Source organism: Heloderma suspectum, chromosome 5, assembly GCF_057233095.1.
Source record: "Heloderma suspectum isolate Gila_16-S chromosome 5, 16-S_ref, whole genome shotgun sequence".
Taxonomy (NCBI): domain Eukaryota; kingdom Metazoa; phylum Chordata; class Lepidosauria; order Squamata; family Helodermatidae; genus Heloderma; species Heloderma suspectum.
In genome coordinates, this window is record NC_139462.1 from 102,325,933 (window position 1) to 102,349,396 (window position 23,464).

At 38.2% G+C, this 23,464-nt stretch overlaps 1 protein-coding gene across 2 annotated transcripts in view; it reads left to right on the plus strand.

Moving 5' to 3' along the window:
* The window catches only part of PDS5A (PDS5 cohesin associated factor A), a 68,353-nt gene that overhangs the window by 33,230 nt on the left and 11,659 nt on the right, over window positions 1-23,464 (plus strand). For both annotated transcript variants that reach the window (XM_084856933.1, XM_084856932.1), the window contains exons 8-28: window positions 720-860; window positions 2,177-2,292; window positions 3,145-3,239; window positions 3,811-3,956; window positions 4,907-5,058; window positions 6,619-6,732; window positions 7,324-7,405; window positions 8,067-8,115; window positions 8,202-8,341; window positions 9,647-9,762; window positions 10,201-10,306; window positions 11,722-11,882; window positions 14,720-14,843; window positions 17,612-17,770; window positions 17,952-18,020; window positions 19,408-19,544; window positions 20,452-20,575; window positions 20,807-21,011; window positions 21,296-21,410; window positions 22,371-22,503; window positions 23,307-23,426. In XM_084856933.1, the coding sequence (XP_084713059.1) occupies window positions 720-860; window positions 2,177-2,292; window positions 3,145-3,239; window positions 3,811-3,956; window positions 4,907-5,058; window positions 6,619-6,732; window positions 7,324-7,405; window positions 8,067-8,115; window positions 8,202-8,341; window positions 9,647-9,762; window positions 10,201-10,306; window positions 11,722-11,882; window positions 14,720-14,843; window positions 17,612-17,770; window positions 17,952-18,020; window positions 19,408-19,544; window positions 20,452-20,575; window positions 20,807-21,011; window positions 21,296-21,410; window positions 22,371-22,503; window positions 23,307-23,426 (2,604 nt within the window). The remainder of the gene's footprint in view (window positions 1-719; window positions 861-2,176; window positions 2,293-3,144; window positions 3,240-3,810; window positions 3,957-4,906; window positions 5,059-6,618; window positions 6,733-7,323; window positions 7,406-8,066; window positions 8,116-8,201; window positions 8,342-9,646; window positions 9,763-10,200; window positions 10,307-11,721; window positions 11,883-14,719; window positions 14,844-17,611; window positions 17,771-17,951; window positions 18,021-19,407; window positions 19,545-20,451; window positions 20,576-20,806; window positions 21,012-21,295; window positions 21,411-22,370; window positions 22,504-23,306; window positions 23,427-23,464) is intronic.

The following is a 23,464-nucleotide window of genomic DNA, read 5'->3' on the forward strand; positions in this document are numbered from 1 at the left end:
ACAACCGTATTTTTAAATTTGATTAGTACCTGTGTTGGGGCCAAGCCCACGCCCATGGGCAGTTCAGAGAGAAGGGGTTGTAGCCATCAGCTGTCCCCTCCTCCTTGCATTCCCTTCCAGCATCTTTGAGAGCCATGGGGAAATTCTCCTTGGCAGTTGCATTTATTATTATAAATAATATCTGAACTCAAATATTTGAACTGTGCCCCCTGCTCCCTGTCATGCCACACAGCCTTTCCCAACATCTGAAGTCCTATAAGGGCCACATGTCCTATGGAAACAGGAAGGTGTCCCACTCCCCTAGCAAAACTAGTGGATGTGCTGGAACAGGTACCAGTTACCCTGGCTACCAGAAAACTATGCTTCTCTTTGTTGCATTTTCTTCCGATTCCTTCCCAGTGCTCTGGGCAGGCAATCTCAATGGCTTTTGTTGCCTCCTTGAGCAGGGTATTGTCAGTCTCCATCCCATAGTGTGCTGCGGCACAAGGTAAGAGATGGACAGAAGCTCTTCTCTGATCTTGTGATGGGTTTTGGAAGCATGTTTTGCTGCGTCTGAGTGCCTCTGAGGCTCAGCATGATGTTGGATGTGAGTCCCTTCCCTTGATTTGGCAGAGGGGCAGCATTGGTGACAGCACAAATTCTGGCTGGCTGGAATTTATGGACACCTGTTTATAATTTTTTTTTAAAAGCCTTACACTTAATATCTTCTTTTCTCCTAGTTTTTTAACCAGGTTCTGGTACTAGGAAAATCTTCTGTAAGTGATTTATCAGAGCATATATTTGATCTAATACAGGAGCTTTTTGCTATTGATCCTAATCTATTGCTATCCGTCATGCCACAGCTTGAGTTCAAACTGAAGGTAAGAGAAATTGCTCCTTTATTAGATTATTTAAATTAAGTATGTGGGTTTTAAGAACAAACTGACTTTTTTGTAACTGACAATGATTACATATTAGTCATGTTCCAAAAAAAAAAAATGTAAATACTTCCACCTGTTCAGTGAAGCTTTGAACTTGTGTTAGTGGAACCAAAAATTCACATGCTGCATAGCAAACCACTTTTGGAATTTGAGGAGACAGATAGATGGTCGAGATATCACATGAGGTCCCCTCTTCAAAGAAAACAGTAAAATCCTGCTGACCATGAACAAACCTGTGGCCATGCCTAAAGTAACTGTTTGGATCACGGCCTTTGTCCAGTAGAATAATAGAACGATTTGTTCCAGTAACAGCAGAAGGACAAATTCACCAAAGGTGACCAGAATTGTTATCTTCTAATTGGTGTTGTAATATGACTAGCTCATTAGAATATATCAAGATATTGGTCCTTTAGGATTTCTGCTATGAATCAGTGTTTGGGGAGAACAGTACAGCACTAAGGTTACATTTATTGAGTGCACAGCAACACCTCACAAACTTTAGAAGTAACAAGTTAAGGGAACAGCATTTCCTGGCATTCTTGGAATTATTGTCTTATAACTGGTGGTAGGCACTGTGGATAGTTCAGTTAAGAGGGTTTTTACATCAAAGGATTGGGGGGGCATGGGGGGGACCAAGTACAGAGGGGATATTAGGTGAAGACAAGTGTTACATGAATTGTAAAGGTCAGCATAGAATAAAACAGAAGTGAAGTTTAATGTCAAAGGACGTGTCTTTATGCAGTTAGTTAGGACCTATCTTAGAGATGCTCAGGAAAAATGGGGAGAAGTGTATTGAACACAGCTTCTGAAAACAGTGTCCCCTCAATGAATGATCCCTGTCCTAATTGTAACAATTAGAACAATTCACCACGTGGACTGTTGCCATCATGTTGGGATTCTGCACCTTCTGCTTGTGATAAGGAGGAATGTGGAGCAGGAGCATGAAGACAATGCATGGATCATTGCCATCATGCTCTAAGTAGTAACTCTTCATGGGAATGCCATTTTCCATTAGCATTCCTATAGTGAGTGAAACGTGTTGTGGTTCTAAGATAGAATGGCATATAATATACACTGGGAGAGAACTTCATGGGGAATTTGTGACTTAATAGTTTAATATTGCTTTTGACTTTGGCTATTGTGTGGATTAAAGGCAAGAAGTCCATTTGTGAACCATATAAACTTGATATTTGTAAATTTCAGTTAAATTTGACAAGCTATTATTCAAAATGTAATTTTTCTTTTTCAATCTATAGAGCAACGATGGAGAGGAACGTTTAGCGGTTGTAAGGCTTTTAGCTAAGCTATTTGGCTCTAAAGATTCTGACCTTGCTACGCAGAACCGTCCTCTTTGGCAGTGTTTTCTTGGCCGGTGAGAAAACATATATGTATTTTAGTTGTGTTGGTCTCAGAAGCAGATCTTTTCCTACCATTTCTCTTTTAAAAGTCCTCTATAATATTTGCTTTTAATATGGTCAAGATTATCTGCTACATATTATTCGACCAAGTCCTGTTTGCAGATAAGGATATCTAAAACTCACATAACATGTTTTGAGAATCGGGCTGCCATCTAGAATTTCAGTGATGGCTAATAGTCTTTTTTCTACTTTTATAGCATATACTGTAATTGCTTCCTTGAAATAATAGCTATGTACAGTAAGTTCTTTTTGGTACCTATATATAGACAGCTATTTTCTGCTCTATCCTAAGGAAGCAACTTGGATAGCAGGAATAGTACATTCAGCCGTATCAGTGCAACTTTAACAGATTTTTCCGTATTGTAGTTTAATTGCAAGTATAACTTCATCGTTTGTTCTGCTATTTGTTGTTGATTTGCTTTGCCTTACTATGTGACATATTCACTGTGTATTGCACTTTGAAATGATGGAATCTATGAAAACATATTCAGTATATTTATCTGTTTAATATTAACTACAACATAATTGTAAATTAATATTTTCCCAAACAAAAAAGACAGCTGCATCAATATATTGTTTCTGACTTGTTTAGAGATGCAACTCTTATCAAGGAAAATTATTCACTTGCTTCTAAAGCTTCCTAAAGAGCTATTCAGGACTTCCTCATTTCTGGCTCACCCAAGTCTTCCTTGGAAATGGTACCAGTAGAACAATCTACTGGTACAGGTGCCTTTTTTGTTTTGGCTTTACAGCTGTTACCCCCCCCCCCTTGGTGGTGTTTGAATTAATATTTTCTCATTCTCCAGATTTAATGATATCCATGTTCCTGTGAGATTAGAAAGTGTGAAATTTGCAAGTCATTGTTTAATGAACCATCCAGATTTAGCAAAAGACCTTACTGGTAAGATTTCTTAACTCAGAGGTTAAAATAATTAGAAAAGGGGATAATGGTTTCAAGTATATAACATGGTGGCATGACAAATAAATCATAATTATGAAACACATTAATCTGTGACTTGATTATTCTGTTAATCAATTGGAGGATTAAAAGAATTGTTGAAGGCAAACGTTCATATGGATAATATGAGCTGATGTAGTGGTGCTACTATTTTGCACTGCCCAACATATAAAATGAGAATGAGTTGTTTTAAGTAGCTTTATCAACCTATTTCTAATGTTGAAACTTTCAGTTTACTACAACAAGCTTTGCATTAAATAGAATCTGTGGCTCTCCTGTGTTCAGTTGCTTTCCTAGGTGACTTACCATATTAACTACTTGTTCCTAAACTCATGTATTTAGAAGTAAATTGCACTGTCTTCAGTGAAAGCTATTTCAGCATTAAATATGTTTAGGATTGTGAGCTAAAGATGGGGTGCACTTTTAATATTCTGATGATTGTTACTCTGTAGCTGCAACCAGAAGTACATGAATGTACTATATCTTTCAATACAACTGTTTCCTTTTTTAACAGAGTACTTAAAAGTTAGATCACATGATCCAGAAGAAGCCATTCGACATGATGTCATTGTTACAATAATAACTGCTGGCAAGAGGGACCTCTCTTTAGTCAATGACCAGCTACTTGGTTTTGTCAGAGAGAGAACACTAGACAAGAGGGTAAGATGATAACAAAAAATAATATGGTAAACTCTTAGCTCTTAACTTAAGTGGACATAACTGTGAAAACGTAATCATTTGATCCTTTGAGGCTGCATGGTTTTTAAAAAATATTTTATTTTTTGTATTGCATGTTGCCTCAGAACTCAGAAAGCCAGTTATTGAAATAGGGGCATTCAATTCTCAGTATCCCCTTTTAGTCCAGATATGAGATTCTAAGGGGAAGGGGAATCCTGAATACTGAAAAATGCAACTGCTGCATGTCCTTGCTGAACATTATATTCTGTGTGTAAGATCATTATTTATTCCCACTATCACTGGATGGACTGTTCTCATGTAAACGGGATTCCTGACCAGCTTTGGCATTCACGCTGTCCAGTGTTAGTTTGCCTTCTCAATATTTTAGTTATTTAGAAACATATACTGATAATCTTTTCATTGAATTGTTATTGTTCAGTCCTATCAGCTTTCCTCAAAGTCATCAAAACTGAAGAGGGTTAACATTTTGGATAGGTATCCTAACAAGCTTCTCTTGTGGGAAAAGTAAAATGCTTTGGGAATTAAATTTTTTTTATTTACAGTATATTAATACTGTTGATTAAAATAAAAAATAACCGTAATGTTGGATCTTCCATGATAACATAGGGCAGTATCTTGTTTGGCACTAACTTAAATTATGTTGTCCTAGCATAAGTTACATCTAGCACAACACCAACAGTGTCTGCTAACAAGGTAGGTTTCCATGGAAAACCCATTGCACCAGTAAATGGTATTGGTATTACGCTAGAGGTAGCTTATTCTAGCGCAACATGATTTACATTAGCACTAGTGCCGAATTGGCTGTCCTTAGAACATGCGTGAAGTTTTTAAAACCTAATATAAAAATATAATAGTATAGCTGTTCCTGAGCAAAACTATGATATTTAAATGTTTTCTTATTCCTTTCTAAGTGGCGAGTAAGAAAAGAAGCAATGATGGGTCTTGCCCAGTTATATAAGAAATATTGTCTTCATGCTGAAGCTGGGAAGGATGCAGCAGAGAAAGTGAGCTGGATAAAGGATAAACTTTTGCACATATATTATCAGAATAGCATCGATGACAAGTGAGTCAATTTTAAGCCATTTCTTGAAGATGCAACTGTGAAGCACAACAGGCTATACACCTATTCCAAAGAAGCTGTTAAATACAATTCCCCCTAGCTCAATTCAGCCATCACAGAATCAGCGCCAAGCTATGGTTTGGATTAGTCTTCCCCAACCTAGGACAGTATCCAACAGAGCAATTCCATTAGCAGAAACTAGGTTCTGAAGTATGTGCAAGAAGAGAATCCAACTAAAGTTACATTTATGCAAGAACAGTTGTGCAAGCGGTTGTGCGTTACACTTGTGCAACTAGTTGTGCATTGCTCTCATGCGACGTGTTGTGCAACTGCTTGAATAACTACTTGAACAGTTATGCAATGGAAAGATTTGGTAGAGCTCTGCTAGCACTGTTTGACTTTGCAGAACGACACCATTAGATACTGCCCCTGGTGCCCTCCAGATGTTTTCCACTACAGTCACAGCATTCTTGACCATCGGCCCATGCTGGCTGGGGCTGATGAGAGTTGAAGTCCAAAACATATGGAATGCACCAGGTTGGGGAAGGTTGGTTTGGGTAATTGGAAACACCCCTATGGGCTTGCATGCTTCCCCCACCCCACCACTATGGTTTGAGATAACTAATTTGCTGAGATATCTGAATCAGGCAGTCTGTGGCTACCACTAACTAGCTTGCCTCCAAACCAGAGATGGAAACACACAATGTTTCAGTCCCTACCTTGGGTATAAAATCTGGTTAGCGCTACCTGGCTTGCCCAGTTCAAACATTGACTGGGTTCACACAATACAATTAACTCGCACAATACTATTATACTCGGAGTTGAGTATGGATTGAGTGTGGGTTGTTGCTGAATTGCGGGTTGTTGCTGAACCGCGGATTGTTGTGTTGTCCGAACCCAGCCGTGATAACAAACCATGGTTTGTTAAACACAAACGACCCAAGAACAAAACCTATGGTTTGTTGTTGGGTTGTGAACTTTGGCTGCCTGCTGCCACCAAAGACTCTCCATCGCCCCCACTGCGCTGTTCTCTTGCTTTTCAAACATCCCCCCCCCCCCCACAAGCAGAGTGCATCTCCTTGGCCACAGCACCTGGAGGAGCCCTACAGGCTGGATGAAATTAGGCTGTGGGGTGCATCCAGGCCACCCCTATTCTAATGTGTGAATCATATTTGTGATAATGTTCCTTTTTTTAAATTGAATTTTATACTGTTGGTGACTTCTGCTGTTAAAAAGTTTCTATCTCTTCATAAAGGATGTTTCAATATTTGGGGGGCTATATCACAGTTCAGTTTGTCACTAGATGAAAGAATTTTTTTTTTTAACTTGAGGAGGAAAAGGGGTTTGATAAGCTGTGGCTATTTAATTCCATTACCGTAATGATGGGGAATTCCATCAGGTATTTTATATTCTTTGTATCAGTTAAGGGATGCTTTCTGTATGTTTTTTGGGGAGCAGATATATAAAAATGAGAGAATGATCAGTTGGTGTACCTAGGCTTGTCTTTGCCATTTAGGTACAGTTTAGGAAATATACAGTCCCTCAATTTATTTTCTTCTGCAGGTTATTGGTGGAGAAAATCTTTGCTCAGTATCTTGTTCCTCACAATTTGGAAACAGAAGAGAGAATGAAGTGCTTATATTATTTGTATGCTAGCTTAGATCCAAATGCTGTTAAGTGAGTATGTGTTTATTCATCTAAGATTTTAAGTCAGTTTCTGCAATACCTTTAAACATAATATGTGCAGTACTCAAACACAAAATGACTTGTAACTCAGCATGGTTTCTTGGTTGACTCCTTCTGATGAATTTACTAGTTTAAGTAGTTTGCTGAAATTGTTACCTAGCAGAATTCAAGTCAGTACAAATGTTTCAACGTTTTGTGTTCAAACTATAAAGATAATGGTTTTTTAAAATAAATAGTTTAATAACTAGTTCAGTATTACTGAATAGCTTTGTGTGTGCATGCATGTGTGCCAGGCCTAAAAACCAGCTGAAAGATAAGTCTATATATGAGGACAGGAAGGCCTGGTGTCCATGGGGTCATGAAGAGTCGGACACGACTTAACGACTGAACAACAAATAAAAATACACAATTTTTAAAAAGAGTATTCTGTCTGGTTGCTGGAGAAGTTATTGAGGGTTGGATATTGGGCCAGCAAGAAAGAAGGTGCTGGATGGACAGTGACCTTGGGAGCCCGATGTGCTGTTTATAGAATCACAGTAATTTATCATATTTTAACACATTTGTCATTTCTTTTATGCCCAGGGCACTGAATGAAATGTGGAAGTGCCAGAACATGCTTAGGAGTCATGTGCGGGAGTTACTAGATTTGCATAAGCAACCCACTGTACGTTTTAGAATACCGTAATTCTTACACATTTATTGCTTTGTAATGCATCTACTGTTTATATTTTAGAATTAATATATTAAATGATTTGAAACTTTTCAAATTCTAATATTGCTTTTGTGCTTGAGGATTTCTCTTAAAATAACCAGATGTTGAGAGCTTAGTAATCAGTTTCTTAATGGAACTTAGAAGTGATAAAGTCTACAGTACTCAGAAATATATGGGATCATTCCTTCACTATTAGGTGACTTTTTCCTTTAAAACTTTCAAATATTCCTGCAAGAACAAACTACTGGCAACTACTTACTTCTAAGTAGACATGTATAGGATTGTACTGCCAGTATAGTAAATCAGAGTAACACATGAGCAAAGTAGTATTTAGATTTTCTTTAGAGCTTTTCAAGGAATGTGGAGAGAGAGAGAGAGAGAACAATATCTCTTCAGGAACATTGAAAATTGGTGTCTGTAGGCTGGACAAATGCTAAATATTTTTTTATCTTAGTTCTTTTATCTTATTGCCTGATAACCAAACATTTGTACTCATTTGTTCCCAAGTGGGAGGAAGGGAGAGGAAGATACGGCAACTGTAGAAGTAGATCAGGCAATCAGGTTGCATGGCAAGTTTTCTGTGTGAACACTCACTCTGAACTTCTCTCTTCAGTCAGAAGCAAACAGTGCTGCTATGTTTGGGAAGCTGATGACCATAGCAAGTAAGAACTGTAGAGCAATATTATCATTTCAATTCACCTTTAAAAGCTGCTACTGTAAATTACATTTTCAAATTTTAATTCTGTAGAAAATCTTCCTGATCCTGGGAAGGCACAGGACTTTGTGAAAAAGTTCAATCAGGTTCTTGGTGATGATGAGAAGCTTCGTTCTCAGCTTGAGCTGTTAATCAGTCCTACATGTTCCTGTAAACAGGCAGATGTCTGTGTGGTAAGAATCAGGGTTTTTTGTTTTGTTTTCCAATATAGATATTATATGTCATTTTGAATCATTTCTGAACAAGAATGCACAGTAAAAATTAAGAGTGCCATCGTAATAAGGAAGAGAAATATGAACCCCCCAAAATTATGTTCGAATTTAGGCATCCCTAACAATGAAAGATGTTTATGAAGTGTATACACTTGCCCTGATCCTCCTCATTGTTTTGTCAATAGGACTGCAAGCTTAAAGTAACAAAGTGTAACTTGACAAACAGTTAACCATTACAATAAAATAATTATAAGACGTATCCAGTACCCATCTCACGTAAGCTTAAACACACATTGGCTATTAACAGGCAGGGAGCCACCAATAAGCTGATTTGATTTTTCCTGCCCATGTAGATGTTCGTCTTCATTTTAATTATAAGATCTGATCCATGCACACACTTCTGTTGTACACATTGATCCTCTCCAATCATTTAAACTAATGAGGATGCCTGTGCATGTGCCAGTATATGTACATGATCCTTTTGGGGTGAAGATCTGCAGACTTTTGGATCAAATTATTTCAGCCCATTTTAGATATGTGTGGACATACAAGCAGTAAAGCTCTCAAGCCTTTATTTCAAAGCATGGTTAATTCAATTTGTGTGTTAGCTGTAAAGTGTGCAGGCATATAGACAACACATTTTTGGAAAGGCACATCCTACATTAGCCATTAGTGGCAACAACACTAACAACAAAACCCCAGCCATTGATGTGTGAATCTTGCCACTAGGCCCCATACATAATGAAGACTGGCAGAAACCTGGCTCTGTTCAGCAATAATGTTTAGGAGGGTGTGTGTGTGTGTGTGTTTATATGGTTGTATGTAAATAGTGTTTATGTTACGTACAGTATTGTATTTTTAAGATTTTTATTCTTTGTAAACCACCCAGAGTGCTTTGGCTTTTGGGTGGTATAGAAATATAATAAATGAAATTAAATGTACACCACGAGTTTAGAGGTTAGTGTGGCATTTTATTCTTTTTAAAAACAAAACAATTCTTATACATAGGAGTACATAGGAAGCTGCCTTATACTAAGTCAGACTGTGGGTTCATCTAGTCCAGTTCATTGACACTGACTGGCAGCAACTCTCTAGGGTTTCAGGCAGGAATATTCCAGTGCTACCTGGAGATGCTGAGGTTTGAACTTGGGACCTTCTACATGCAAAGCTTGTATTCTGCCACTGAGCTACAACCCCTCCACTGTATTGGATGGGTAAATTTATCTCAATTGTCAAATAACTTCATTCTTACTTTCTTTTATTCAGAGAGAAATAGCACGGAAACTTGCAAATCCTAAGCAGCCAACCAATCCTTTCCTGGAAATGGTAAAATTTCTTTTGGAAAGAATTGCCCCTGTACACATTGACTCAGAAGCCATCAGGTAAGCACGACTGAGGGCTGCCCCATTTGGCAATTTTTGCTGTACAGTTCTTCACAATTATGTCAGGAGAGCACATAATCATGGTCTGAATGCTAGTAGGAGTTACTTGTGCTCTGATTCATGTACTGGACAGTTGTTGGAATTAAGTTAAATCTAGATCAGTACATCAAAACATCTGATATTTAAAATAAAATTGCATATTGAAGATGTTTCTTTTTAAAATTTGAAATAGGAAACAGCTGAACACAAACCAAGAATATTGTGAAAATAAGCAAGAAGATCTCTCTTGTTAGATGGGAATTGGAATATTAGACTGACTAGTTACATGGATTAGTCAATTTGTACAAAAAGAATAGACTGAATATATTTGTAATATATAAGCCATTATTCTCACATAATTGAGCATATATATAAGATATTTTAAAATTTCTGTTTTAGTGCATTAGTAAAGCTGATGAATAAATCTATAGAAGGGACAGCCGATGATGAAGAGGAGGGTGTAAGTCCTGATACCGCTATTCGTTCAGGGCTTGAACTTCTCAAGGTACTCCCTGTAAAATCAATTAGTACTGCAGCTAAATTGACTGTGTCCCTGTCCATTTAAATAAATTTTCTTTCAAAGAATCAGTCATTGCTACTTAGCATTTAAAATCCTTTTTCCAGCTCTTTAACATTGACTTGGAAAAAGAAAACTATGGAAACGACTAGCCATAATCACCCTTTTAATTTCTTTGAATATTGTTTAATACACTGGATTACAGGTGTGTATTGTGCTAGGTACTAACACAATAAATTGCACAGTATGAAGGTAGCAGATTCTGCAAAGGAGACAGAGCCAAATGTAACTTGTCTCTGGAAAGTACATGGTTCAGGAATGAGCAGAAGCAGGAGAAATTAAGTCAGTTAAGGAGGGATAAGAAATGGCTATCTGAGCCTTGAGAGAGCTGAGAGCCAAGCTGAGTGCAGTGAAAGCATTCTGCTTAACACAACTTGAAGCCACAGAAGAGATTTTAGAAGACTGGGTGGCTGTAGACAGAATGATCTATGGTAAATGATTTTATTGTATCTGGTTTTGGATGGGTGGGGGGAAAGGAAAAAGAGACAGTATGTGAAAGTGGTATTCGCAAGGAATTAGGCCCACTAGTTACTAGGGTGAAAAATAATATGAGTCAGCCCAAATTTGAGTTTTGCAATGAGACAGAAAGGGATGGGTGCATTTTAGAGAGGAAATGCAAACCAGGTTAAGCTGCCGTGGTATAAAGAAGAGAATAGATTAGATTGTGAGTTAGATTACACATGAGGTTTGCATCGCAAGTCCAGGAGATCCATTGCTGAATGCAGAAAATATTTTCATCCTGCCATTCTTTTTAACAGATCCCTCTTACTCTGTATGTCTGTTACCATATATTTAATATAATATATGTAGCAATTGCTTTTTATTTAAAAGCTGTCTCCATTTCAAAAGCTGTTTGCCATGTGGCATGAAGGCTCAGGAAACACAAGCTTGAAGCCCACTCAGGCATATGAAACTAATTTCATAATTCTTCAGAAATTGCTTTGAACATATTTATAGAAAGATTAAAAACAAACAAATCAAATAGACACATTGAGAAGCATGCTTATACTGCCATAATACACACATTAGTTCATATGTTGTTATTAAGGGGAGGTATGGACTTGCTTAGTGTTGGAAATGGCAACCACTTAAGGAAACATTGCCATTTTCAAACTTATCTCTGCTCTGCATCCATGAAGACAAAGTCTTTTTTAAAACCAATTAAATAAAACAAGGCAAGGATTATTAGGATTTCAGAAGAAAATCTCAGTGCTTCATGCTGCCCACCCCTTCCTTTAAAGCAAGCTCATGTGGGAAATCATTGTGTTTTGTCTAGATTTATAGCCTGCCACTATCGCAAATATTCAGGATGCATTAATTTTGGTTTTGATATGTATCCATAGGTTCTGTCTTTCACACATCCTACCTCGTTCCACTCTGCAGAGACGTATGAATCTCTCCTGCAGTGCCTCAGGATGGAAGATGATAAGGTAGCAGAGGCAGCTATTCAGATATTCAGAAACACTGGCCACAAAATAGAAACAGATCTGCCTCAGATAAGATCGTGAGTGCATTTTTCCACATACCCAAAGTTCTTGTGACATCTATTTGCCTCAGTCTTTGAACATGCTGATACCAGACAACCCTTCTTCTTGTTGGTGCAAACATGCATAGCTGCCTATAATTGCCCATTCCTATTGCATCCCTTAATTTTCAGTCATCATTTGAAAAAGAAAAAACTGGGTTTGCATGTGTGTCTTCTAGTTCCTACATTAGAGACATGTTGGATCACATCCTGTGGCCTAGATGGGATGAAAATGGAAAGTTTTATTACAGTGAGATACCTGATTAGAAGCTTAATTTAGATAAAACTGACTTAATGGCATTTGGCCCTGATAAAAGCAATGTACTGACAAGACAGTCTTCTAGGAGAATCATGTGGCTTTCCAGAATGGTGAGGTATGATGGGTGTTGCAGTTCTGCAAGATCTGGAGGGCCACAAGTTGCCCACCCCTGGCCTTAGAGGATGGAGAGAGTGGTTCTAAATACCTGGGCGTGTTCAGGAACTTAAAAGCTGTATTTTAATTTTTTTACTAGATCCTTTCCTTAATCAAGATAGTTTTTTGATATTCAAAAGCATATGTATTTCCTGTGAAGGGTGAATTAATGTAATCAAAATGAACATTTTACCAAAGATAAATATGTTATTATGTAAAATGCTAATTAAATGACAGATAAGATCTTAAGACAGTGGTAAAACATGTTAATGATATTTGAAGTGACAAAAAGCTAGGAATCATAGAGAATACAGAATATAGTCGATGGGAAATAGGAATGCCAAACATTTGTATGTTATCCTGCATCAAAATTCACGCTATCATTAGATTGGATGAATGAAGTTAATATTTTGTTAATAGGTAAGTAACTATGTAGCAGGCTTCCTCTTTACTCATTAATCTAGAAGAAGAAAAATAAAATATAAAACCACCTTTTGTCTTGGTAGTAAAAAATGTAGCTCTTGCGCCTGATAAAATTGGGAAATTTTAGCGTATGGAAAAATACAAAATAATTAAATATGAAGATAAATGGTTAATAATTAGTTTATAGAGAGATTATACCTTTATTTCAATATTTCCAGATAAGAAGCTTCTTGAACACACACTCGAATTTTATTAATGTTGTTAACAGAATTCAGAAAACTCCAGATTTTTTTTCAAAATGTAATCACATTTTATCTTTAGTAGGAGATATTTTAATTATTATTAATTGATGATGATGATGATTTCATTTCTATACCACCCACTAGCTGAAACTCTCTGGGCAGTTCACAACAATTGATAAATTGTATGCAAAAATGAGAGAAAGATGTACAATGTGTATTAGGAGATGAAATATGGCATTGCCTCTTTACATGAGGCTCAGAACATTCACTCTGTTTAAATCTGAAAGAACTGTTTAAAAATGTCAGTGGCACATCACCATGCAAATCTATGAAATATATTATACCATTAATAGTAAATCTTGATTTAGAAGTAATATAAAATATTATTTTGTATATTTCATGGTGGACTTGTATGTCAGTGCAAAAATATTGGAATATGTTGTCTCTGACAATCTACTACTATATTCAGAATTAAATAAAATATGTACAATCTGGAGAATATAATATCACCTTATATTTATTAGTGTTAACTAGGCTGACATATGGCAAATACTGGAAAATGCATGTTGAACCTACAGAAAAGGAGAACTAATGAAAGTCTGGGGGATAGTGCAGTTAGTTAAAATAATAGGAGTTAGTAGGTCCCCTCTTATGGTAGACATATCAAATGAACTTTGGAGACTGATCACCCAATAATGTTAAATATTAAATTGAAGACAGACTTCTTCAATCAGTAAACATAATACGAAATATTATTTGTGTATTGATTTTTGTATGTGTGTTTGTGTATTATTCTTTATCATAAGGGCGCAGTCCTATGGCTGCCAAATAGTGGCCATAGAATCTGTTGTTTCCAGGGAACTGAGCTTAGAGCCAGTGCTCTGAGCTCAGTTCCCAGAAAACCACCTCCCCTCCCCCACTGCCTCGTAGGCAGTACGGTTCATCCCTGGCTCCACACTCGTAAGAGCAGCATGGAGTGGGGGGAAAGGGGGCATTCCTGGTAGCAGGGAGGGGATGGCGGAAGCTCTGTTACAATGCTCCTTATGCGCCGTCCAGCCTCCCCCCTCCCCGCTCTGAGGTGCCCTGGCTAGACAGACAAAATCGGCTGTCTGGCCACAAATGCAGAGCAGCCAGAGAATGGAGGCAAAGCTCTTCTGCGCTCTGCCCACCCTGCATTGCATAGTCAGTTACCTCCCAGTTTGGAGGCAGCTGACTATCCCCATAAGATTGTGCCCTCCATTATCTTTATCTTAATGAATATACCAATAAACAAGTTTTTAAAAGTGAGAAATTGGGCTTCGATCAGCCCCCCATTGCCCTTGAAAAACTGCTCCCTCTTGAATGATATGGGATGTGGCATGGATGGTGGGCTGCAGCAGCAGAAAGAAATCAGCAGAAATTGGGACATGCACTTCAGACGAGCAGAAGAGCCTTTCCGCTTCTGTAGGGCAACTTTTAGATCTAAGCCTTAGTCCTGTTGCAAAGTTAACAAGGTATCTTCCCATTACCATTATTGCCTCTTCCATACTAATCAACACGTGTGGTTGAGGTGTGTGTGTGCTAATAACCAATGCATTTGAACTACCATTCCAGACAGGAATATTTGCTCCTAATTTAATGTTGCAATTTTATATGGTGGTGATCCACAGACATTTCCAAAAACATTTGATTGACTTCATGTAAATACTATAAGAATTTTATTTTGGGTAACATTTCTTTTTTTTGCTAAATCTGTGCAGAACCCTAATTCCTATCTTGCATCAGAAAGCAAAGAGAGGAACACCTCACCAAGCAAAACAAGCTGTCCACTGTATACATGCCATATTTTCAAATAAAGAAGTTCAGCTTGCACAAATCTTTGAGGTAAGTTTGCCTTGCACATTTTTAAAAGCCACAGAAGAACGGCGTCACAATTATTAGGCCTTTAGGAATTGTTCTAACAATCTAGGGGCAGTATCCAACAGGGCTGCTGCACTCCTGCTGATTGTGTTGCACCCATGAGACCTACCACTTGCGCAGAGGGCTGTCAGCACTTTGTAAAGGAACCCTGGAAACGAGCAGAAAGACTTGTTTCCAGATTGGGACAGGTCAGCAGAACTGTCTTCTATGAGCTTCACTGGCCCATGTTGCATGTAACAAAAAGCCACTGTGGGTGAATTCCCCTGTGGGGATTCTTGTCATGGCAGCAGCCACCATTCTGAATATTTGAGCCACAGCGGGGTTATTGTAGCTTGTCGTTACCTGCGAACACAGTGAGGGTGGGTTGCTGGGGGTTGTTAACCACCTCAGCAACCCACCCTCGCACATAACGACAAGCTACAGCACACCCCAGCCATGGCTCGAATGTTCAAAAAGGTGGCTGCCACAGCAACAAAAAGCCCTGTGGGGAAATACCCCTGCAGTAGCTTCTCATTACTTGTGAATCAGGTCATTGACTTGCCCCATTCCAGAACAATTTTTTCCACTCATTTCAAGTTGCTTTAACAACCACTAGCTCCCCATTGCGCTAGCAGTGGGTCCTGCTGGTGTGTGGGCAGTGTAGGCTACTGCCCTAGGATTATATAACACTTAATAAATATATAACACTATGGGCCAGTTTGCATGTTATGATAAACCACGGTGGGTTGGTTGTTCCTTCACTAACCTGTTACTTCTGACAGACTATCAGGCTTGCTGTGGCTTGTTTCCCCCTTGGTCCTTCCACTCGCTCCTGGTACATATCCCATGGGCCTATGCAGCATAAATGCACTTGTTAGTGGAGTAGACTTTATTTTGTAGATTTTTTTTCACCTTTTTGCGCAAAGTTAACTTCAAAACAGGTTTTTTAAAAACTTTGGGGAGATTTGTGCTGCAAATTTGCGGAAATCTCCTGAAGGTGGGGATAAAATAACCTTAAATCTGTGCAAATTTCCCTGAAGGTGAAAAAAAATGGTGTCACTGTCTAGTGAGATGACAAATTGGGGGAGTAAAACTAGTGTCATTTCAAGACATAATAGAGAGGAATATTGTTAGCAAGATCACGAGGAGTGACTAGGTTTTTTGCTGTTCTTGCCAGGCGGCTCTGTAGCCCTTTCTGACAGCCGTGCTCAAAGTATTGTATCGGGTTCACATGTCATGACAAGCCATTCTGAAAACAACCCAAAAACAAGCCGTGGGTTCTCAGGGTGACTTGTGCATGGTTAAGAAACCATGCTGGGGAAACCATGTCAGGTTTGGATGTCACAACAAGCCACCCTGAAACAAGAAAGGCTGACAACTCACCATGGGTGGTTGCGTTGTGCGAACCAAGTCTATATGTCTTATAGTGTTATATACTGTATTTTAGATGTTATATAATCCTAGATTGTTATAAGAAGTGGGCAATGTAAACTCGTTTTACTTCTATAGAAGACAGAGCAAGAAGCTTTTATTGGTAGACAAATAAAGCTTTATTTGATTGCCTGGTGAGCTGAAAACTAACTACACATTTGTTAATTTTTGGAAGATGTTTTTGTACTGATGTGTTAGTGTAACAGGGAATGAAGACGGTAATGGCCTTTTCTGCATAATAGTGAAAACTGCAATTTAATAAACGAACATCTTGCACTTCCTTCGGTATCTCAAAAAAGCACCTATATTTAGGTTTTGGTAATATGCATGTTTATTTAAATTGAAATAATCACGCAATTAAGACAGGTAATTTATAGCCAATGATTGTTTCATCACTTGGCAGACATTATTGTATTCAATATATGCTTGAAACCTTACCAAGTTGCTTAAAATGTTGCCAATATTCCCCACCTATATGGTGTATTTTGATGGGATGGGATGGGAGGGTTTTTCTCCAAATCAACATGCTCTCTGACACCTGGTGGTAGAAAGTGAGAATGGGTGTGAATGTGTGACCACTTTCTACCCATTTAGGGCCGGCTCCAGTGTTAGATGTCAGACCATTCTGACATGAAAACTAGTAAGCTCGGCTATTTCTCCTGTTTATCTGTTTATATACTTTAAGGGAAAATGGTCAAAGACACAAGCAGAGAAAAATATTTATTGAATATATTTTTGAGTTACCCATCTTCTGTGAGCTCCGCTGACCTGCCCCATTCCAGAAACAAGCTTCCTGCTTGTTTCCAGTTTTTTCAGGAATTGCTAGTAGGATACTGCCCCCTGTATTTACACTAAATCTAAATGAATCCCCCAAACCCAAAATATGTAACACAGCATCAAATCCAAATAATACATCCTGACTATAGCAGCCTTTCACTAATCTAAGCATAGTCTCTCAAAGGCAGCCAAAAAGGGATGGTTATAGAGCACTTCTCAAAGATGCTTCGATCTTGAAGAGAATTAAAGGTCAAAGAGTGGTGTCTAACCATAACCTCTTCATAGAGGTATGCAAATAGTGTTGTACCATGGGCATTCTGAAAATCAGGTGAGATATAGGAACAAGTAATTCTCTAAATACGGAGTGTTCAAGCTGTTTGACTTTTAGTCCAAACCAATATATTGAATTGAGTAAGAAAGTGAGCCTGTATTTCATTTCAGGTTTTGAGATTTATACTTGTAATAATTATACAGGTCAGTATACTATTTTGGAAGTAAATATCTCTTATTTGCAATAGATAATGATTTTTCTTCTTCTTCTCCAGCCTCTAAGTAGAAGTTTGAATGCTGATGTTCCAGAGCAACTTATAACTCCTCTAGTTTCTTTGGGTCACATTTCCATGTTGGCACCAGACCAGTTTGCATCACCAATGAAATCTGTAGTTGCAAATTTCATTGTAAAAGATCTCCTAATGAATGACAGGGTAAGGTTGAGTATAATATAATGAAAGTTGAAGCCATATGGGGAGAATGAAGAAATGTTATGTAAATATCTGATATAACCCTATGGGAAGAATGCAAAGTATATTAAAATCCTTTTTTAAATTAAGATCTTTTTTGCATTTTTTCTTTGAACTGCTTTCAATCTTGTATCTATCTTTGCAGTCTACAGGTGAGAAAAACGGGAAATTATGGTCTCCAGATGAAGAGGTTTCTCCAGAAGTTCTAGCAAAGGTAGTTTAATATCTTGCCTTTAGTTGTGAGGTGTAGGGATTTCCTACAAAAATATACGCCAGTGTTAAGGTTATTCATCATTAGTATAAGCTACATAGAGTGACCTTTGTAACATCTTAGCTTGTGAAGAAATTAAGTTTTGGTATTCTTTAATTAGGGGCCACGGTGGCTTAGTGGTTAAGACGCTGAACTGCAAACCGGAAGGTCGGCAGGACAGCAGTTCGAGACCTGAGTGCCGCGTGACAGAGTGAGCTCCCGTCTTCAGTCCCAGCTCTTGCCAACGTAGCAGTTCGAAAGCAAGAAATTGCAAGTAGATAAATAGGTACCGCTTTGGCGGGAAAGGTAACAGCGTTCCGTGCACCTCAGTGTTCAGTCATGCCGGCCACATGACCACGGAAGCATCTTCGGACAGCGCTGGCTCTTCGGCTTAGAAATGGAGATGAGCACCACACCCTAGAGTCAGACACAACTGGTTGGGGACACCTTTACCTTTACCTTTTTTATTCTTTAATTAGAAAAACTATTTTCCCTTCAAAGGTCTATGTGGAATTAATTTTGTACCAAATTGCTAATTTATTTCTCTTATACATGTGATACACTTCTGTGATGTTGGCCTGTTACTTTACTAAGAAATAGAGCTAGTTATTTTTATTTCTCATTGTTAAACATGTATAGTTCTTATGTTAAAAGAGAACAGAAAACGTAAGTAAATATATAGCTGCCCTAAGTTTTAAATCAGTCACTTGGGGGCAATCTACATTACAACTTTAAACTGGTTTCAAACCTGTTTTTAGCGATTACGGCTACCAAATACAGGAATTCTGGGAGTTGTAGCTCTAGGAAGAGGGGCCGCTTGGGCAGAGGACAGGGGTCTCTAGCAAAGAATTCTCAGTACCCTCATGAAACTGCAGGATCCCTTTAGAGAAACCAGTTTGAAACCAGTTTAAAGTTGTAATGTAGATTGCCCCTTGCATTTAATTTTTTAGAAAGCTTTAAGGTTTAAACAAAACAGAATTCTATCAGACCTGTCTAAATAACCAATTCACATTTTTTTCAGTTGTCTTTTCCATAGTTCAGTACACAAATACACACTCAGATAAATAATACAGCAATTTAACTGAAGTTGTGACAAGCATGGTACAAAAATGTTCATCCTCTTTTCTCCCATCTCATTTACGTGTAATGCCCTTGCATGAATGTTTCTCTCTCACACACATGCGCACGTACACATTTCTCTTATTCTGAAATCGAAGATGAATTTAATTTTTCTCAGACCAGTTGTTATTTCTGTATAGAACTAACTCTCAAACAATAACTAATTGAAGTAAACTAGACATCTTTACAATGCTATTATGAATATCAGTTATTTGTTTTTATCTACTAATAGGTTCAAGCAATTAAACTCCTAGTACGTTGGCTCTTGGGTATGAAAAACAACCAGTCAAAATCTGCAAATTCAACGCTCCGGTTATTATCAGCTATGCTAGTCAGTGAAGGGGACTTGACAGAACAGAAGAGAATCAGGTAAAACGTCTTCAAAAATTCTCAGTGGTTTCCTCTAGGAATGTTCGTATTTATGTGCCAATCTAGCAAGGAACATCCGCACATGAAAGTGAGAGTTCTACATGTGGATTCCTTTGTTAGATTTCGAATAGTAGATGTTGATTGGATGTCAAACATTCAGTGTAATACTCACTCCCACTTCACACAGTGTGGTTGGGATGAGCATTCCAATCTGTCTTGCAGTCTGAATAGGAAAATACATTATTTTAAAAGGACTGAGTAGTGTACACCTCTGCCTCTGAAGAATAATTTTAAAGCTGTTTTTAAGGCTCATGTAGGAAAAAAAGCATAGTCCATCATGTGATGTTCTCTATAGTTCAGACTGAAAAGAAATGAAGGCTGTGTAGAAGCAGTACTTTGTATTCTGAATCCTAACCAATAGTGTAAGAATTGTGCCACTTGTGGCTGAAATGGCACCCTGAGGATAACAAGGTGCTTGCCATTTAACACCCACCAAGCTACTGTTTTGGGTGCCATTTTTATTTTGTACATTTTGAGAGCTGTATCATCCTGACACTATATATACCAAGTCCTGGCAGAGATGTAAGCTGTCATCAAGGTATAAATTGCCCCTTGTACTGGGATTTTCCTCCCCATTCCCACAAGCCATCTCAGAAGCTTACTCAAGATCAGGCTCAAGTCTGCAAAGCATAACAGTGAATGATCTAACAAAAAAGCCAAAGTTGCTAATGAATGCCTGAAATGTTGTGTCAATGTGTAATCTCTTACAAGGTAATTTTTAGGGTAGTCAGCTAGAAATCATGTTATTTGTGTAATGTATTGGTTAGGATTTTCACAGTGCTCATGCGTATTTAGACACAACTGTGATTTCTGAGAGAGAGGAAGAATTATTTTCTTTTGTATGCAGCAAATCTGACATGTCCCGTCTACGACTGGCTGCTGGCAGCGCCATAATGAAACTTGCACAGGAGCCCTGTTACCATGAAATTATAACCCCAGAGCAATTCCAACTCTGTGCACTGGTCATTAATGTAAGTAACCATCTTTGAAGTGGTATGAAGGGGACAGTTAATTAAGGTAGGGCACATTCCCTACCATAAAACTTCTATTCAGGCTAGGATTATGTGTTTTCCTTTCTTTAAACATTGTAGGTACTGCACTGTATGTAAACATATATCTTAGAATTGTTTATGAGAGTTTCTTAACCCATGTAGCTTGTTTTGGCTGCTCAGTTGCACTTACACTGTTTTTTCCTCTTGCAGGATGAATGTTACCAGGTGAGACAGATATTTGCTCAGAAGCTGCATAAGGCCCTAGTAAAATTACTGCTCCCATTGGAGTATATGGCAATATTTGCACTGTGTGCCAAAGACCCCGTAAAAGAAAGGAGAGCACATGCAAGACAGTGCTTGCTTAAAAATATAAGTATACGACGAGAGTATATTAAACAGAATCCTATGGCCAATGGTTAGTAAATTTGCTTACAAATAAAATTTTCTCTCATTATATTTTGACTCCAAATACTTGTTTTAGTTATGTGCAAGAATAAAGCAGTAGTTATGTTTATATACGTTTTGATATGTCATTCCCTAATTCTTTATTAATGAAATAATTTAAATAACTTTACAATATTTTTATTGTACAGTTGTATTGCTTATTTGCATAATAGCAAACAGTGAAATCTCTGGTATTCAGTATTGTGTTTTCTGTATCTAGGTTGCTTATGAAACTTTTATATCATGTTATTCCAGAAAAGCTGTTATCTCTGCTGCCTGAATATGTGGTACCATACATGATTCACTTGCTGGCTCATGATCCAGATTTTACAAAACCTCAAGATGTTGATCAACTTCGTGATATCAAAGAGTACGTGTCATACTACATTAGATATTTGACAAACTGGATACAAATTGTTGCTTTTGATGTGGGGGAGATATGTTTGGACATCAGAACACAATTTGTTTTTAAGGAGAAAGCAGTATTTGACTGGGTTTGGACATCACGATAACCCACAATGGGTTAAATAAGCCACCATGGCTTATTTAACCCTCCGTGGGTATTGTGTTGTCTGTTGGGACTTTTTAAATCCACGATGGCTTATTTGGCCAAAATAAGCCACTCTGATAATGCACGGTCTGTGGTAAGGGTTATTTAACCCACCATGGGTTATCGTGTCATCTGGCACTCAGCATGGTTTATTCCAATCACCTACAGAGTTGGCTGGTAAGAGCAGCCAAAACTGCTGCGGCCGCTCTGCTGCAGTCTGGAGTCATCCATACATTTGACCAGACCAGACCTGCTTAGCTTTAGCAGTAGAACTGCATCATGTGTCTTGGAGGCCATTCTCTAGGCAAAGCTTATTTTCTGAAAAATGCTGCAACAGCAGGCATGAGCACCCTGTTGCAGGATGCAGATTGGTTCCCATGATGGCTGTTTGTTTTTGGTGTTCAGGGTAGTTGGATTACCAACTAAAATTTTCATTTCCAAATTCCCAGGCTCTGCTAATTCGGGAGGACTTCACTCCATGTGGAGTCCCTAACTAAACTTCCAGACTATATTGACCCAAGCTCAGCACTCACTTCTGCAATTTATTCCATCCCGTTACTCTCTAGAACTCCTAAGATATGCTTCCTGTGGCTTCCAGTGTCCTCCTTTTGCTCTAATTTAGAGGGGGGGGAAGTGCCTAGTTTATAATGTAAAGTCATGCAGTATGGGATTGCTGGACATAAAATGTAGAGATTGAAGGGAGGTACTGTCAGACTCAAATATGCCTTTAGGAAAAGCGTTAGTGTTTATATGTGTTTCCTGGTATTTGTATTTCATTAGGTGCCTGTGGTTCATGCTGGAAGTCTTAATGACAAAGAATGAAAATAATAGTCACGCCTTCATGAAGAAGATGACAGAAAGTATCAAACTTACACGGGATGCACAGTCTCCAGATGAGCCAAAGGCCAATGAAGTAAGAAATGTGGAAAGAGAAGGGTTTCGAAGTCAGTTATTGAACAAGATGGACAGAATACTTCAGAGCAAGCACTAAGCCAGAATCTCTCATTTCTCTCCAGAGATAATTTTAGTTGTAAGCATTTTGTGTTAGCAATCTCACCTTACAAAAAACGTTTATCTATAGTTGTCATGAAATAGGGCTAAATTGGAAATAATTCCCATAGAAGGGGAACAGTGTGTACGTGTGCTGCTGGGACTGACAAGCATACTGTAAAAGTAGGAACGTAGGAGAACTATTACTGGGCTCTTCTAGAAGGGTACTCATGTCTGTCTGCTGCAGCAAAAACAACTGGTCTTGTGGTACCTTAAAGACTAACCTATTTATCAAGTTAAAAGAATCTTTTAAATCAGTAGCCATCTGGCGTGTTTGTATAAGTTAGAAAATAAGCCAGTACTTGTACCAGGAGGTAATGAGCTGGTTTGTACCATCTCTGCAGCCACCCCTGCCACCTGGGTTCAGACAGCACAACAAATCACAGCAACCCCCTACCGGGAGATGAATATTCAAAATGGCTGCCCGCATGTGGTGTGACCCACCATGGTTTAAATAAACCATGGTGGGTTGCAGTGATCATGCAAACCAGGTCAGTATATCTGTGGGGACTGCTGGGTTGTTGTTGTTTTTAAAAAAGCATAAAACAAATCCTTAAAATAGCTGGCTCATTGATTTCTGGGTATGATGGGGTTAGCATAGCCTTTTGTTCTCATTTAAAATTGCAAAATAATTCCCAAAGTGCTGTAATCATTTTCCCCCCTCAGAAACTCTATACTGTATGTGATGTGGCCCTGTGTGTAATCAACAGCAAAAGCGCTTTATGTAATGCAGATTCTCCAAAGGATCCTGTATTGCCAACCAAATTTTTTACACAACCTGAAAAGGTAATTTTGTGAAATAATGAAAATAAATCTTTGGCTTT